The 16,276-nt window shown below is 36.6% G+C and overlaps 1 protein-coding gene across 1 annotated transcript in view; it reads left to right on the top strand.

The window, feature by feature from the left end:
- TMEM263 (transmembrane protein 263) overlaps positions 1-16,276 on the top strand; it is an 18,602-nt gene extending 2,326 nt beyond the window's left edge. The window contains exons 2-3 of the mRNA XM_019446681.2: positions 9,587-9,653; positions 13,464-16,276. Coding sequence (XP_019302226.1) covers positions 9,593-9,653; positions 13,464-13,750 — 348 coding nt within the window. The 5' untranslated portion in view covers positions 9,587-9,592 and the 3' untranslated portion in view covers positions 13,751-16,276. The remainder of the gene's footprint in view (positions 1-9,586; positions 9,654-13,463) is intronic.

The raw sequence follows: 16,276 nt of genomic DNA, 5'->3' as shown, positions 1-16,276 counted from the left end.
AATAACAAGCTTTTGAAGTGGCTTTGAAGGTAAACTGGTTTGTACTGTATTTTGTAGTTAGGATTTATATAATGTGTTAGTGCTATGTAACTTCCTTTGGCACAGAGAAGGGTGTTCAGCCATGGGCAAATTCGTGTACTGTTTTCAGACTTTTTCACTATTAATGAAAACGTTATGTATAAAATGTCGTAGATATCCACAAACAACCCTGATTCATCTGTTTTCCTTAAAAAAACAAAAAGTTCCTACCGAGGCATTTGTTTACTTATTTCTATTATTGGAAGAAAAATTACCCTCTAGGGAATAGTGTTGTTATTAATCCTTGCTGAATGTATTTGCCAGCTGCTATGTCTATGATACTGTTGTACTGGACAAGAATTGTTTCTCCTTCGCCTAAAATACCTAAGTTAACTACTGATGAATTGCAGTATACAGCAAAGAAGCCTTTCACATTTTACAATTTCTTTTTTTTTTTTAATTTTTTTTTTTTAACGTTTATTTATTTTTGAGACAGAGAGAGACAGAGCATGAATGGGGGAGGGTCAGAGAGAGGGAGACACAGAATCTGAAACAGGCTCCAGGCTCTGAGCTGTCAGCACAGAGCCTGACGAGGGGCTCGAACTCACGGACCGTGAGATATGACCTGAGCCGAAGTCAGCCGCTTAACTGACCGAGCCACCCAGGCACCCCTCACATTTTACAATTTCTTAAAAACATACACTTATAACCAGTTTTAGTTGGTACTCTGAGTTTGTTCAAATGGTAAAATTAATTTATGTCCAGAGAATAAATTCAATTATTTGTCCTGATCAAAAGGCAGTTTTCTGTTTTTATTGTCTTAGAAAAGTACTTTTTACATAGAAAATTATGTGCATTATGAGTTCTTAGAGAGCAGATAATTTTTTGGTTTTTGCATGAAACTAAATTGATAAGTCCTGGAAAAACTGGGTAAACTTGTTTAGAGAAGTCCTGTGTGTGCTCAGTCACACCAAAATCTTAGTGCCTAACAGTATGCCTGGCACATAGTAGGGGTCCAAGTATATGTTGAACTAATGACTCAATAAGTTTAGGGCAGATGGTTTGCATAGAATTTCATAATTTTCTTTAAGGGTAATATTTAAATGGTCATTTTTAAAGAAAATGTTTATTTATTTTGAAGGAGAGAGAGGCAGAGAGGGGGGAGAGAGAGAATCCCAATTAGGCTGCACACTGACAGGACAGGGCTTGATCTCATGAACTGTGAGATCATGACCTGAGCCGAAACCAAGAGTCAGACTCTTAACAGACCCAGGCACCCCACATGGTCGTTTTGACACTTTTCCTGTCAGTTGTTACTTGTCTCCACATGTATACTTTTTTAAAATTTTAATTAAAAAAAATTTTTTTTATTGTTGAGTGTGTGTGTGCGTGCGCATGCGGGAGGGGGCAGAGAGAGAGGGAGACACAGAATCTGAAGCAGGCTCCAGACTCTGAGCTGTCAGCACAGAGCCCGACTTGGGGCCCGAACTCACAAGCTGTGAGATCATGACCTGAGCCAAAGTCAGACACTTAATGGACTGAGCCACCCAGGCACCCCTTAATTTTTTATTTTAGAGAGAGACGGAGGGAGTGGGGTAGAGGGGGAGAGGGGGAGAGGGGGAGAGGAAAAGAATCTTAATCCACACTCTAGTGAGGAGCCTAACCCAGGGATCGATCCCACGGACCCTGAGATCATGACCTGAGCCAAAATCAAGAGTCGACTGTTCAACTGACTGAGCCACCCAGGTGCCCTATCATGTGTATACTTTTAAATTTTACAGGAAGATTTTTACCTTTCCCAGTTTTAACAGATTAGGAGCGTGTTTGTCTTCACAATTCCCAATTTAAGAGAAACAAGTCCCCTGTTCATGATAATGAACAGCATGGTAATACAAAAAATATTTCTCCTTGGTGATAAAGTGGTAGTGTCCGTAAAGAGGTAATATCACTAAAATTTTGGCACATATACGTATGTAGAGGTTGGAAATGATTTATGTGAGTAAAAAGTACAGGTGGCATTAAGATAGTTAAGGATTTTAACAAAAATACTTTTATAAGGCATTTGGTGCCTTATGACAAAATTAGGAATCTAGAAAATGACAATATTCCAAATACTTGCAGCTTTTACACAATTTTTATCACCCTAAGGGTTCTAGGGGAATTTTAATACTATATACTTGCTATTAACACCAATGGTGTACAAGAAACTTGAACATTAAAAAAATATGTACACAAAATAAAAATCAGTCTCCGTGGCATCTTAGGGTTTCCAAAGCCCTGTAATACCAAGTTCCTCTGTTCTAGGTAGCCAGGCTTCTAGCCTGGCAGGACTCCAAATTTTCTTTTTTATTGTTTATTGATAATCCTGTTTGCAACTATTACTAACAATATTAAATGTAACTGGATATTTCTGTATAATGGTATCTAGAGTCCTATATTTCAAACTCTTCTACCAAAATACATCTAACTTAAGAGCAAAGTAAATTCCTGGGGGAGGTGAGAGTGTGGTGGGCTGAGAAGAGAGAGCTGGTAAACCTGTGAGTATACATCCTGAAGAAGTTCCAAGTAAGAATGAAATTTTTTGATGGGCTCCTGCATGGCTCACGTTCGGGTTGTGATCTCAGGGTTCTGTGAGTTTGAGCCCTGCATGGGGTTCTCTGTTGTCAGGGTGAGCCTGCTTTGGATCCTCTTTCTCCCTCTCTCTGCCCCTCCCCCTGCTCACCCTCACACTCTCTCTCCAAAATAAATAAACATGAAAACAAAAAAAGATTCTTTGTCTCCCTCTGCCCCCTCCCCTGCTTATGCTGTCTCTCTCTTAAAAAAAAAAAAAAAAGTTTAAATAAAAAAAGAATGAAATTTCTTGAAAGTCCAGTTATCTTAAAAAATTCCCAAGCACTTTTCGATTATCTTTTTAATTAGTGTATGTTTAAAACAGTATTTTAAATTACAATGTAGTAAAATATATGCATCCTTCTACTGTGGTTCTTAAAACTCCTGGCATACTACTGCCTACTCTTAAATAAGCATTTGAAAAGCACAATTCCAGCTTAACGTGTTCTTCAAAGTTTATTTATTTATTTGAAAAAGACAGAGACAGTGCAAGTTGGGGAGAGGCAGAGGGAGAGAGAGAGAATCCCAAGCAGTCTCCACACTGTCAGCACAGAGCCTCATGTGGTGCTTGAACCCATGAAGCCATGAGATCGTGACCTGAGCCAAAACCAGGAGCTGCATGCTTAACTGACTGAGCCACCTAGGCGCCCCCCTTTTTTTTTAACCAAAATTTTTACCATATATTGGTATGTATCTTTTCTTGTTATGTTTGAAATTAATATGGATACAAACAATAATTTTATCTCACTTATTCCACAAATACTGTGTGTCAGCTTACAACAAAAACATGTACTAACAAAATGGTAAGAATATAAATAAGATATTCAAATTGCAAGCCAGGGAGAACAGCAATAAGAGTGGAGGTCTTGGGGAGGTGTGAAGTTGGGGGGAAATAGAACAACTGGGTGGGCCACATGAACCTACTCAGCTAAGTTGGGATTTTAACTGTAAGCTTCCTGGAAGCCAAGAAAAGGGAGATATCACATCTTTCTTTGTATCTTTTAAATGGGAAAGTACATAGATCTCAAAGAGAAGAAAATATTCTAAATATGTTGTGGAAACAAAGTTTTTCTGAATACCTCTAAGGAAATTCCTTAAAATTTGTTTTTATGTTTTTTTATTTTGTTTTTGAGAGAGAGAGAGAGAGAGCGCGAGGGTGGGGGGAGGGGCAGAGAGAGGGAGACAGAATCTGAAGCAGGCTCCAGGCTCTGAGCCATCAGCGCAGAGCCTGACATGGAGCTTGAACTCATGGACTGCAAGATCATGACCTGAGTCAAAGTCAGATGCCCAACCGACTGAGCCACCCAGGCACCCCCCTCTAAAGAAATTTCTAATGTGGAGCTCTGTATCAGAGCTATCAAGTGATGTAGTAGGTAATTTCTTTACAGTGTGGTATAGTCAGTGTAGTAGCTTGCATTAGGCTCTTTGTCAGGGTTTCCTTACTGAGGACATAACTGAGAATTAAACTCAGTGGTGGCATTTTCTTCAAATCAGCATGTTTTGATTTGAGTATGTTGTTTTTAGATGGTCACCTTGATTTGAGGATAAAAGCCTTAAAAAACTAGGATAAAAACTAGGTAGATGAACTGCATAATCTTTGAAAATATCCTTTATGAATATAACTGATATCCAGACTTAAAAATATGTACAAAAGCAATGCATGTTTATGGTTGAAAATTAAAACATAGATGTTAAATATACATTTAAAGAAGGGTGATGGTATTTCTTTCTCTCTCTGGCACACACTCTGTGTATGTGTGTATGTTTGTCTCTGTGTATACGTGTGTGTGTGTGTGTGTGTGTATGTTTCTACCCCTTAGTCGCAATCTTTGTCAATATTTTGGTATACTTCCTTTCAGTCTTTTTATGTGTATTTAAAAAATTGGATCATATGATATATGCCTTTTATGTTCTCTAAATGTAACATTAGCATTTCCCCGTAGTATTTGATCTTCATAAACTGTTTTAACGTCTGTATTGTGTGTGTCTCTAGGAAGCTTATAAATTCGTCTCTTGCCTTCCATGAGGCTGTACTCATTTGTACACTTTCAAACGTATTTTGTTTGTTTTTGCTGGCTTCTCTTATACTCACCTCTTAAGTATGAGCAGTCCAAATAAGGTTATTTGTCTCCTTCTCTTTTATCATTTTTTCCCTTGATTGTATCACCGTCCCTCACATTTCTAGCTATCACCCAAAACAGTCTCAGGACCTCAACTCTAACTCAGACTTCATGCTGAGTTTCAGACCCCTTAAATCCAGTTGCCTGCTAAACATGTCCTGTGTATACCCTGAGGCCATCTCGGATCCAGCTGTTCAAAAACAAGGTCATCATACCTATAGTCAATAGTAATGTATTGTACACTTAGGTCTTAGAGGGTAGATCTCATGTTAAATGTTCTTACCACAGTAAAATAAGAATTTTTAAAGTCCTTCATCTTTTCTCAGAAGTGGTTTTTTGTCGCCTGTCGTGACCTCATCATCTTTGTCTACTTAGTTGCTCACACTAGAAATCTTACATCCTGTATTTTTCTTTTATCTCTTACTTATACCTAAGGTCTCTATTCTACTTCATACAAAAAATTCAAGTATTTATCTACCATGCATCAGACATTGAAGAAGGCTTGAGGATGGAGCAGTGAACAAAACCAAGCCTTGCTTTCATGGAGCTTACATTCTAATTGTGGGAGACACAAAGTAAACAGATCTCTGTATATCAAGTGACAATAAGAGCAGTGAAGAAAATAGAGCAGGTTTAGGTGAAAATAATAGGGAGAGGAGTAGGAGGGGCTAATCTATTGTAAAGTGGTCTGGGCTGATCTCCAAGAAGGGGATACTTGCATAAAGACCTGAAGGAAGTTAGGAGGCAAGCCAGATACATATCTTGGGGAAAAGCCTTTCAGGAGAGGATGAGCAGGGAAACCCATGTTGCTAGGCTGGTGAGTGAGAGGCAGAATGGTAGGAGATGCTGTCAGAGTGTTAGGTGTCGGGCCTCAACTCTGGATTTTATTCTGAGCAAAACAGGAAGCAGTTGTAGGTGTTCAAGCAGGGTATGGCAGGGCTAGACTGAAGGAAGAGGAAAGGCAGAAGCTCAGAAGCCAGTTAAGATACTTTCTAACAACCCAAGTAAGAGATTATGGTAGTTTAATTGAAAGTGGTAGTAGTAGAGGTGATGAGAAGTGGTTGTATTCTGGACTTATTTAGGCAACAGAATTTACTGATGATTAGATGGGAATGTAAAAAATAGGAAATCAAGGGTGACTCCTAGGTTTTTGCCCAGATATTCATTTATACAGGAAACATTGGCAGAGTTTAAATTGTTACTTCGTCTCACGGGACTACTAAAGTAGCCTTACTGTGTTTAATCTCTCTGACCTTCATCTGTTCTTGCTTCAGTTAGCTTCTTGAAGCACAGATCTGATGGTGTTACCCAGTCATGACTCCTCTTTGCCTACCCATAGGAGGATAAAGTCAGTTTATATTGTATAGATGAACTTGCATAGGTCTTTTATAAAGCTGCCCTAATCTTTTAAATGGCGGTCATTTTCTTTTTTTAATTACAAGATATATGTGGAAAAATTAAGAATTTTTTTAAGGGATTCTATCTTAGCAGGAAAAGGTAAGTCTTTTGGTTGGGGTTTGTGGAACATATACAGAAAGGCAGTTTTGAAATATATGCAATTACTGTCACAACTGTTTTTTAAGTAAGCTTTATACCCAGTATGGGGCTTGAATTCGTGACCCTGAGATCAAGAGTCACATGCTCTACAGGGTGAGCTGGCCAGCTGCCCCCCATCACACCTGTTTCTAAACTCTAGCTAACATAGGTAGGATGTATGTGTGTATATAATTTCCTCACATTTCTGTACAGGGTCTGGTAGCATCCATTGATTGGTTCAGCCAGGAGATCTGGATTTGTATGTGTATTGTATACAGATACTGGGGACACAGTGATAAACGAGTGAACTGGGAACACAGTGATAAACGAGTCTCTCTTCTTGCAGTTAACAGTTTAGTGGGGAAGAAAGTTGCTCCACAATAGTTTTTCATCAGGAAGGGACACACATATTCTGCCAGGAATTCTGCATGTTTTGTTTTAAATGTGTTAAATAGCATTCTCATCCTAGAGTTAGGGCTTCTATATCTTTCTGTTTATACTTCCTGAACACCAAGGATCTGATGAAGTTATTTGCCTTTTGCCACACAGTTTATGGTCAAGTTGGGATTGAAACTCAGGCTCTCTGATCCCAGTACCTTCAACACTATGCTGTATAATGTCTCATGCTCTTACCATGATGACAAATTAAAGAAACATAAATATGAATGGAAGTCAATTTAACTTTTTGGTTTAAGGGAGTTTTAAAATTAAGGCAAATCAGTCAAGAACTCCTTCTCCCAGTAATGCAGTAGCTGATGTTCTTTCTGGTTTTTTTTTTTTGTCAGAGATTACATGTATCTACTATTACTTTTTAAATGTTAAGTGTGTATGCATACATACTTTAAATATGCTAAATCACTTATGATGTGCTAAATTCACAAACCAGACTAGCATAAGATTAAGTGCTGTTGACCTGAGTCAGAGTTTTCACTAGAGCAACCAAAAGGTATTTAAGCAAACACATGACTTGTGCTGCTGGGCTCTGTGGGGTGCATTGAAATCCCATCTTACACAGGATTTAGGTTTGACAGGCATTGCAGGTTGAATTACATGAGGTTACAATTCGCCTTTGAAAAATCCCATGTCTTACTATCACTACCATCATTTACCATCAACATGTTTTGCTTGGATTATTGAAATATAGAAGAAAATAAAGATGAATTTTTATCTGATTATCTAGAGCTTAACAGCAGTAGTAATCATAAAGAGAAACTTTCCTGACCTTCCCTTGACCACTTAAAATTAACCACTTTGTTCTGATACGTGCTATAATATGTATGAACCTTGAAAACATTATTTTAAGTCTCCTATCAGGTCTTTCTGCCTCTGTTCTTGCTCCTGTATTGCTTGTTCTCCCCACAACAGCTAGAACTATCTTTTAAAAGTGTAAATCAGAACGCATCACCTCTCTGTTCAATGCCTTTCACGGGCTCTGCATCTCAGAGCTAGAAAGCTAGTCACCACCAAGACCTGTAAGGGCTTATGCGATGCAGACCTCCCTCACTCTTTGACCTCCTCTCCTGCTGCCCTTTGCTGTGACCCCTGCTACACTTTTCTGGCTGTTCCTTCTTGCTGCTTCTGGTAAGCTCCCACCTCAGGACCTTTGCTCTTGCTGTTTTTTATGCCTTGAGGCTTCCTTACCCAAGTATCTTGTATCCTTAACCTCCTTTACAATGTCACCACATTGAGGCCTTGACAGACTGTCCTATTTAAAATATATCCTCCCTCCATCCCTCCTTCTCCACAGCATTTAACCCCATCTGACATAGACAGTATATTCTTTGTTTATTGCCTTTCCGTACTAGATGATATGGGATGTTCATGATGGCAGAGATTTTTTGGTTTGTATTGATCAATGCTATATATCCTGTGCACCTAAAACATTACCTGGCCTATAGTAAGTGGTCAATCAGTATTTGTTAATTGATCAGTATATTTAGTACATTGTTAGTTTTCATGATATCTATTCCAGCTTCGTTGAGATACAGTTGACATTCAGCATTGTGTTAGTTTAAGGTTTACAGTGTGGTGGTTTGATATACATGTATATGAAATGCTTCCTATAGTAAGGTTAGTTAACACATCTTTTACCTCACATAATTACCTTTTAGTTGTTATGGTGCAAACATTTTAAGGTATAGAATTTTATCAACTTACAAATATACAATATAGTATTAACTATAGTCACTATGCTGTACATTAGATCCCCAAAACTTAATCCTCCTGTAACTGGAAGTTTGTACCTTTTGACCAACATCTCATTTCCCCCACCTCCTCACTCCCTAGCCCCTAGCAACCACCAGCCTCCTGTTTCTATGAGCTCAGCTTTTTTAGATTCCACATATGAGATCATACAGTATTTGCCTTTCTCTGCCTGAATTATTTCACTTAGCATAATGCCCTCAGGTTTCATCTGTGTTATCACAAATGGCAGGATTTCCCCAATATACTTTTACATTTCTGTTGTATATGTACAGATATAATAATTTAGGCTCCATGATTTTATGACGGGGAAACAGTTGACTGCTGGGATCACAACCGTCATTTTCTGGCCAATCAAAACCGTCATTATAGACCAATTTTGACTTGTTTTATTCTTTACTTAGTCAAGTGAATATAAAAGCAAATATTTTAAGATAGTAAAGGAAATTGGGAAAAAATTTTAACTGTGTTTTCTTCATCCCAATACAGTTTATTTTATTTCTTAGGTTCCTTTACTACTTGTATTAGGAAGTAATCACATATATATTTTTTTCATGGGTTTTGAGTTATTTTGCTACCTGTGTTTGTAAGAGTTCTAAAAACAACAATAAAAAAGTAATAAAAATCCATCTCTTAGTGATTCTGATTGGGCGTATCTTTACAGGAGAAGGATGTGATTTTTAGAAAATTTTCAGAAGGAACATGTTTTTTAGTCACAGTATAGATTTTCCTTAAGTCTGTCGTGAAATAAATTACAATTAACCAATACTTCCTACTTCTTGTAGGAAGAAGCACTTAAAATTTTTGGGTGTTAACTCCCAGCTTCCAACTTTCTTTCAGTAACAGCAGTAACAATGTAGGAAAGCTTTTGCCATGCCTGTTACTCTTTGGTTGGTGTTTGAGATAAGATGTCGATTGTCCAGTAGTGTAATAAAAGTATTTCTTTAACACCACAAAGTAGGAGAGAAATAAGATGAAGTAGCCTTGTGACAGTGTTTTGAAATGTTGTTTATCTGAATAAAGTTACGTCTTAATTGAGCATGTGGTAAGAAGTAGTCTCATGTGTTGAGGTTACAATGAAATGTATATATGTTTTTTAGGAGATCATGAATCAGGCAGATAAAAATCAAGAAATCCCATCATACCTTAGTGATGAACCACCAGAAGGTAAGTATGCATCTGACACACTAAGCATGTGAATTAAACTGAATTAAAGTTCTGATTGTTTTTATTAAATTTATTCATTTTTTTAAAGTTTATTTATTTTGAGAGTGTGCTCATGCACAATTGGGGGAGGGGCGGGGGGAGAGAGAGAGAGAGAGAGAGAGAGAGAGAGAGAAAGAAAGAAAGAAAGAAAGAAAGAAAGAAAGAAAGAAAGAAAGAAAGAAAGAGAAAGAGAGAGAAAGAGAGAGAAAGAGAATCCCAAGAAGGCTCTGTGCTGTCAGCACAGAGCCCAACGCAGGGCTCGATCCCATGAACCACAAGATAATGACCTGAGCCGAAATCAAGAATCAGTCATTCAACTGACCTGAGTCACCCAGGTGCCCGTTTTTATCAAATTTAAAGTAACAATCTGTTTACCTTGTCAATAAATATGTTCCAAAAATAATTGATGATAAATATTTTTAGCCTCTAAGAAGAAAGCACAGATATTGGTGAATTGGGGACACAATGCAACTATTTTATTACATAAGATCTATTCTTTTGTTACTCTTTTATAAAGACCATTTCACAGGTTGGGGTATCTTTTCATTTGTAGAGAATGGGTACGGGGTGCAGAGGAAGAATGGACTGTGTTTAGTTTTCATGTCATGCGTACAAAAACTCAATTCAAGAGGCACTTGAGATTTGTTGTTAAGCTATTATTTATAATTGGTAGCTCTCTCTTCCTATATTAATACATAGGCTTAGGGTAATTTAAATCATCTTTTAGTTTGAAAATTGTGACATGGATCATTTTCTTACACTTCAAAAGTCCTTGGAAACACTAACTGCATAGCTGAATGTCTTTACTGTATACAGAAAATGCCTATAGTCATTTTCTGTTTGTGGTTTTGGTGTAGAATATATAAGCCAAATAGCAATCTCCTTGGATAGCTGCATTTGTACAGGACAGTCAATAGGTACGATAGAGAATCAAAGTGAAGAATAAGAGATGAAAGGCTGGTAGACCAGACTGGAGTAGCAGACAGACTCAATATCACCAGGAAGAGGGTAGAGCTGGAAGTTGTGACTCTAGGTATGTATTTTCTTCCCAGTTCTGTTGCCCACTGTCCACAATTTTCTTCCTATATTTCTTATGTTGGTAGACAAAAATGAAATTGTTAGGAAAACACAATGAAAAGTTTATACATAGGCCTAAAAGAAGATGGAGGTAACTAGCTGATGAGTTTTAGTTTGGTGGAGGAATAGCCTGGAAAATTATTAGTTCAGCTATTTTCCTTGACTAGTCATATCTAAAAAAATTTTTTTAATGTTTTATTTATTTTTGAGAGAGACAGAGACAGAATGTGAGTGGGTTAGGGGCAGAGAGAGAGGGAGACACAGAATCCAAAGCAGGCTCCAGGCTCCGAGCTGTCAGCACAGAGCCTGATGCCGGGCTTGACCTCACAAGCTGTGAGATCATGACCTGAGCCGAAGTCAGACACTCAACCAACTGAGCCACCCAGGCGCCCCATCCTTGACTTATTTTTTAGGTCTAGAACCTAGAGTTCTGAAAATAAAAGAGCTTAATGAGAAAGTTAATAAGGACTTTGTAGGGATAAAGTCAGAAAAGAGATAAAGACTATTCAGGAGCATAATTGTCAAGGAAGAGAAAGTGCTTTAGTAATGTCTCTATTATATGGCAACCTGCTAAACTAAGGTAGTCTGCAGAGCAGATAATCTATATGGTGGTAATTAAGAGCACACTGTAATTAAAGAGATCAACAGCATTAATATTTATTTGCCTTGACTAAGAAATATTGTCTTCATTAAAGGCGTGTGCATCAAATTTGGCATAGCAGGATACTAATGAGGGTATTCAGCATGAGGCACTTAACCTGTTTTATCCTCAGATCAAGATTTTCCCCTTTTCCTAGTGTTAGTGACTTTGATTACAAAAGAATTACCAATTATGTAACCCTTTTATCATAACTTTATATAATTAATGTATTCAAATGCTTTTCCATATCTTGTCTTTTATTTCAGCTATTTAAAGATTTTATTACCTATACTTATCAATCAAATAGCTTCAATTAAAAATTTGGTTTTTATAAATATAGCCATTGTTATATAGTTATGAGCTATTTTGAGTCAGTGAGATTTTCATACTTGTGACATGATGTCAAACCTCTAAACAATGGGAAGAAAATCTATATCAAGGTAAATTAGTGCTGTATTAAAAAAGCTTAATTTTCAGAGTATATTCTCCATTAAATATTATCAGTTTCCCAATGTTATCTTCTGTCATAACCACGTTCTGCTAGGAGTTCGTAGCTTTGGTGGTCTTAATTGGATCTGTGTACCCAAAGAATTGAGTTTTCTTTGTGTGATTTGTACCTTTTCAGTGATTAAAGCCTGAACTGTTTAGTTAGCAAGTATTTTTCCATTAAGTTTAGAAAAATGTAAACACCATTGTTTATGTGTTGTTGCTGCCTGAATCATTCATTCGATTGCAAAGTAGAAAGGACTTGTGTCTGTTTGAGGCTGGCACAAGCAAATTTTTATGAAATTTGATGCCTGAGTTTGAGGTTACATGCCAATTTGAATGACTCTATCAAAACAAACCAGAGAAAAAACTTATGGCTTAAAAAAAATCTGAATTTTTCATATTGATATTACCTTTTCTGGGAGTATTTGAAGAGTTTTTACAGACTAGATGCTCAAATCACATACTCTGTCCTTTAAGAATTATTGAGGCAATGAAAGTATTAAACATAGCTGTAGTTTCTCAACACTATGAAAATCATTTTAGGTGGGTAACATGATTTTAAGCAGTAAATAAATTTCCTAATTTTACATAGCATTACTCTTTAAATACGTTATTAAGAGCATATAGAGCAGACACCCACATATATTTAAATTACTGGTTCTTAAATTTTTTGGTTTCAGGATGCTTTTACACTTTTAAAAATTGAGGACCCTCAAAAGCTTGTGTCTTTGTTGATATTTGCCATATAAATAATAAAACTGACAAATTAATTAATTCATTAAAAAACTCCAGTAGGCCCATTACATATTAACATGATTAACATAGTTTTTGAAAAGCAGCTATTTTCCAAAACAAAAAAAAATTGTGAACAGGGTGACATTGTTTTTAAATTTTTGCAAATCTCTTTAATGTTGGGGTTAATAGAAGACAACTAGATTCTCATAGCTGCTTCAGTGTTTAGTCTCTGATGTTACTGCAGATCATTTAGATTCTGGAAAATTCTGTAGACTTGTGAAAAAATGTGAAAGAATAAAAGTGAAAAGATAAATGACATGCTAGTATTATGAAAATAATTTTTACCCTGAAGAGCCCCTGAAATGGTCTTGTGGAGACCCAGGGGGTCTCAGATCATACCTTGAGAACCATTGCTTTAAATGAAGAAGGTTTTTTCAGTAATGATTGAATTCTGCCAAGGAAATGAAGACTAAATACATTTATCTTATTTTTTCATGCTCCTTTTAGGATAGAAAGATTTTTATTAACAGCAACAAAACTAAATCAAGGAAACATTTAGATTTTGATTCTATTTTATGAAAGTTGTCTAGTCTCTAAAACATTTTTTTTCAGAGATACCACGGCTTAGCACTGGACCAAGATGTTTTAAAAACACGTCCAACTATGGTCTTGAGGGAAGAGCTCTTCAGTGTCTTGATCAGATTTGTATTTATGTGTGGTTTACCTTATCAAAACAACGTCCTGATAGGAAGTCTTAGGATACTTATTGATTTGTACTGCTCTTATAAAGACTTCTATTTGACTATCTTCACAATATTTTCTCTCATTAGGTTCAATGAAAGATCACCCACAGCAGCAACCAGGCATGTTGTCCCGTGTGACTGGGGGTATCTTCAGTGTTACAAAGGGAGCCGTTGGTGCCACCATTGGTGGTGTGGCTTGGATTGGTGGGAAGAGTCTGGAGGTGACCAAAACAGCTGTTACAACTGTGCCTTCCATGGGAATAGGGCTGGTGAAAGGGGGCGTGTCTGCTGTGGCTGGAGGTGTTACAGCTGTTGGGTCTGCTGTTGTAAACAAAGTGCCCTTAACAGGAAAGAAGAAAGACAAATCTGACTAAACTATGGAGATACACTTGCTCTCCACAGCATTATGATGCCAGTGGCATTGAATTGCTAAATTATGGACTACAACCAAGTCACCTGTTTGGACGTTTATCTTCTAAACTGCTGTGTTGAAAGTATTGATGACTGGCTTTTGTCTAAAAAGAAGAGACCAATACTAGCACAGTGTATGAAGGTTTCTCATACTTAAATTCCAGCTTTTTATCTGGTAAAATGTTACACTTATTCAGTTGTAACTGAAGATATGGTATATTTGAATATTTACTATAAGTCTTTCAGTTTAACTAAAAAATGTGAAAGTTGAATTTAGTTGATGATCTTTATAGTTCCATATGTATAATGTGCCAGGTAACTCATTTGCCCCTTAAGAAGGGAACCTTGAACTACATAAACTGTACCTTTGATGTGCCTAATAGTTTCAGATGTCTTAGTTTTTTTTATAACCATAGTTGATTAGGCCAAGAGGCATTCTTTTCTTATTTAAGCTGGTAAAAGCAGGAATTAGAGAAATTCAGGAGAAGAGAAAAATGGTTTTATGATACTGGGTGTTAACCATCTTTTGTTAGATATGCATTACATTAATCATTGATGCCTTATAAAAGAAAACATCTTTTATAATACCCTAAATATGTGCAGTTCTTAGAACTATATATGGATTCTTTTAAAAGTTGTTTGTGAAATTAGTTTTCTCTCTTAAGAATCTCAGGAGTAGTGGGGTAAAGGCATTTCTTGCTCTCAGCAGATAAGGTAGTGCTTGGTAACTTTTTGTTAACTGTCAGTATAGTTAACAGCCAAACTGTATGCTTCATTCTGGTTTCATGCTCCATCTTTAATACACCTCACAGTGCCTAAGGAACATTTCTTTGCTGGTCATAAGCTATCTTGGAAGAGTTTCATATTAAGGAGGAACAAATAATTTTAAGTTCTTAAGAATCACCTGACACATCCAAGATACAAAAAGAATTCTTCACACCAGTTTTGTCTGTAGGGTGGCTTAAAATGCTAGTGCCCCCTTCTAAAAACACAGTATAAGCAGCCACAAATATGTGGGGGCTGACTTTTCAATTGAATGAAATGGGCTTCACTGATTAGTTTTGAATGTAAAATATATTTAAGTGCTTTCAATGGTTTATAGGATTTTAAAATGTTATCTTACAGTCCTTTGAAGAAGTCATAGATTTTGTACCATTTCCAAGTCAACTTCAGGCAGGAAATTGAAGTTTTTGATGATGGATGATAAGTGTGTCATGTCTTCTTAATATGTCTCATCATGTCTCACTCATTCTTAAAGAATATCACTTAGCTGGAATTCATCTTTTTATTTCATATTCAGTTTCTAAAAAAATTTAAAAGTGCACATATACTTGGCATTCCTCTTAGCTAAGGGTTATAATACAAGCCTGAAAAAAATCTTAGTTTTGTTTATACTTCAGTCTGGAAATTTCCTCCATTTTGCTGACTTCTGTGTAATGTGTGAGGGAGGAAAGGAGGTGATGCTCTGGAGTAAATAAGTCAGAATACATCCTTGAGAACTTAGATCACTCCAACACCTACAGCTTAAATGTTTGTTTCTAAACCACTGAGAGTTTTACCTTAATAATGTGGACAACAAATGGCTAAGAACATAACTTTTAAAAGCTTTTATAAAGGCCAGTAGGTATCTTCTGCAAACCTACAAAGGTTCTTGAACCTACCATTATATACAAAACTGGAAAGTTGTTGAGTTCATCAGAAATTAAATGGTCTTTGTTTCATGCACCATGATTTAAGGTATATTTGTATATCTGGTCAAATGTGATAATCAGAAAAGAGATTTTTAAAAGAAACTCCAAAGTTAATAGGTGAACACTAAACAGTGATCTAAATAATGGTATTGGAGAACTTGTTTCCTGCTATTTGAAAGAAATTATTACTTCATTGCTAGTTTATATTTCTAATTTATCTTCTATAGTCATAGGCTCTGCTGTGCTTTTGTACCTGAATTTCTAAATATAGACTTTAGTTTACTGTGTGCTTGCATATTTATTTTCAACTTTGTCTTTAAAATTGCTTGAGGAAAAATGGTTGTAATTTCTGCTACAGAAGAGCCACCTGGTACATTTTCTCTCATCAAGTTTGTTTTAAACTCTGAAGTATAATTTGATTCAGGAGAGGCTTTTGCAAGGACAGCAGAGAACTGTACAAATGAGCAGCTAGTCATAGAGGCTCTTGTTGAAATGAACTTGCCATTTGATGGTATATGTACAGCTGTACACTTGAGTCTTTTCCAGTTTATTTTCATAGACTAGCAGTTTGACCTGCGAAGCAGTACTGGTTCACTTCAAGCAGCGAAGGTTGACATAGTCACCTGGAGGCACCTGTTATGCAGTTTCTCTTTTGAGTGGGTATTTGGCACAATGAGGATAAATTTGTGTGACCCACTTGAATGCCTGATCTAATAATGTTGACATCATGAATCCTGTACTTAGTGAAATGTCAGATGAAGGTAACTGGTGATTGAATAAAATTTTGTTTGTATTGAA

The sequence above is a fragment of the Panthera pardus genome, unplaced genomic scaffold, assembly GCF_024362965.1.
Source record: "Panthera pardus isolate Hobbes unplaced genomic scaffold, ASM2436296v1 HiC_scaffold_6, whole genome shotgun sequence".
NCBI lineage: Eukaryota > Metazoa > Chordata > Mammalia > Carnivora > Felidae > Panthera > Panthera pardus.
This window is presented reverse-complemented; position numbering and strand designations above follow the sequence as displayed.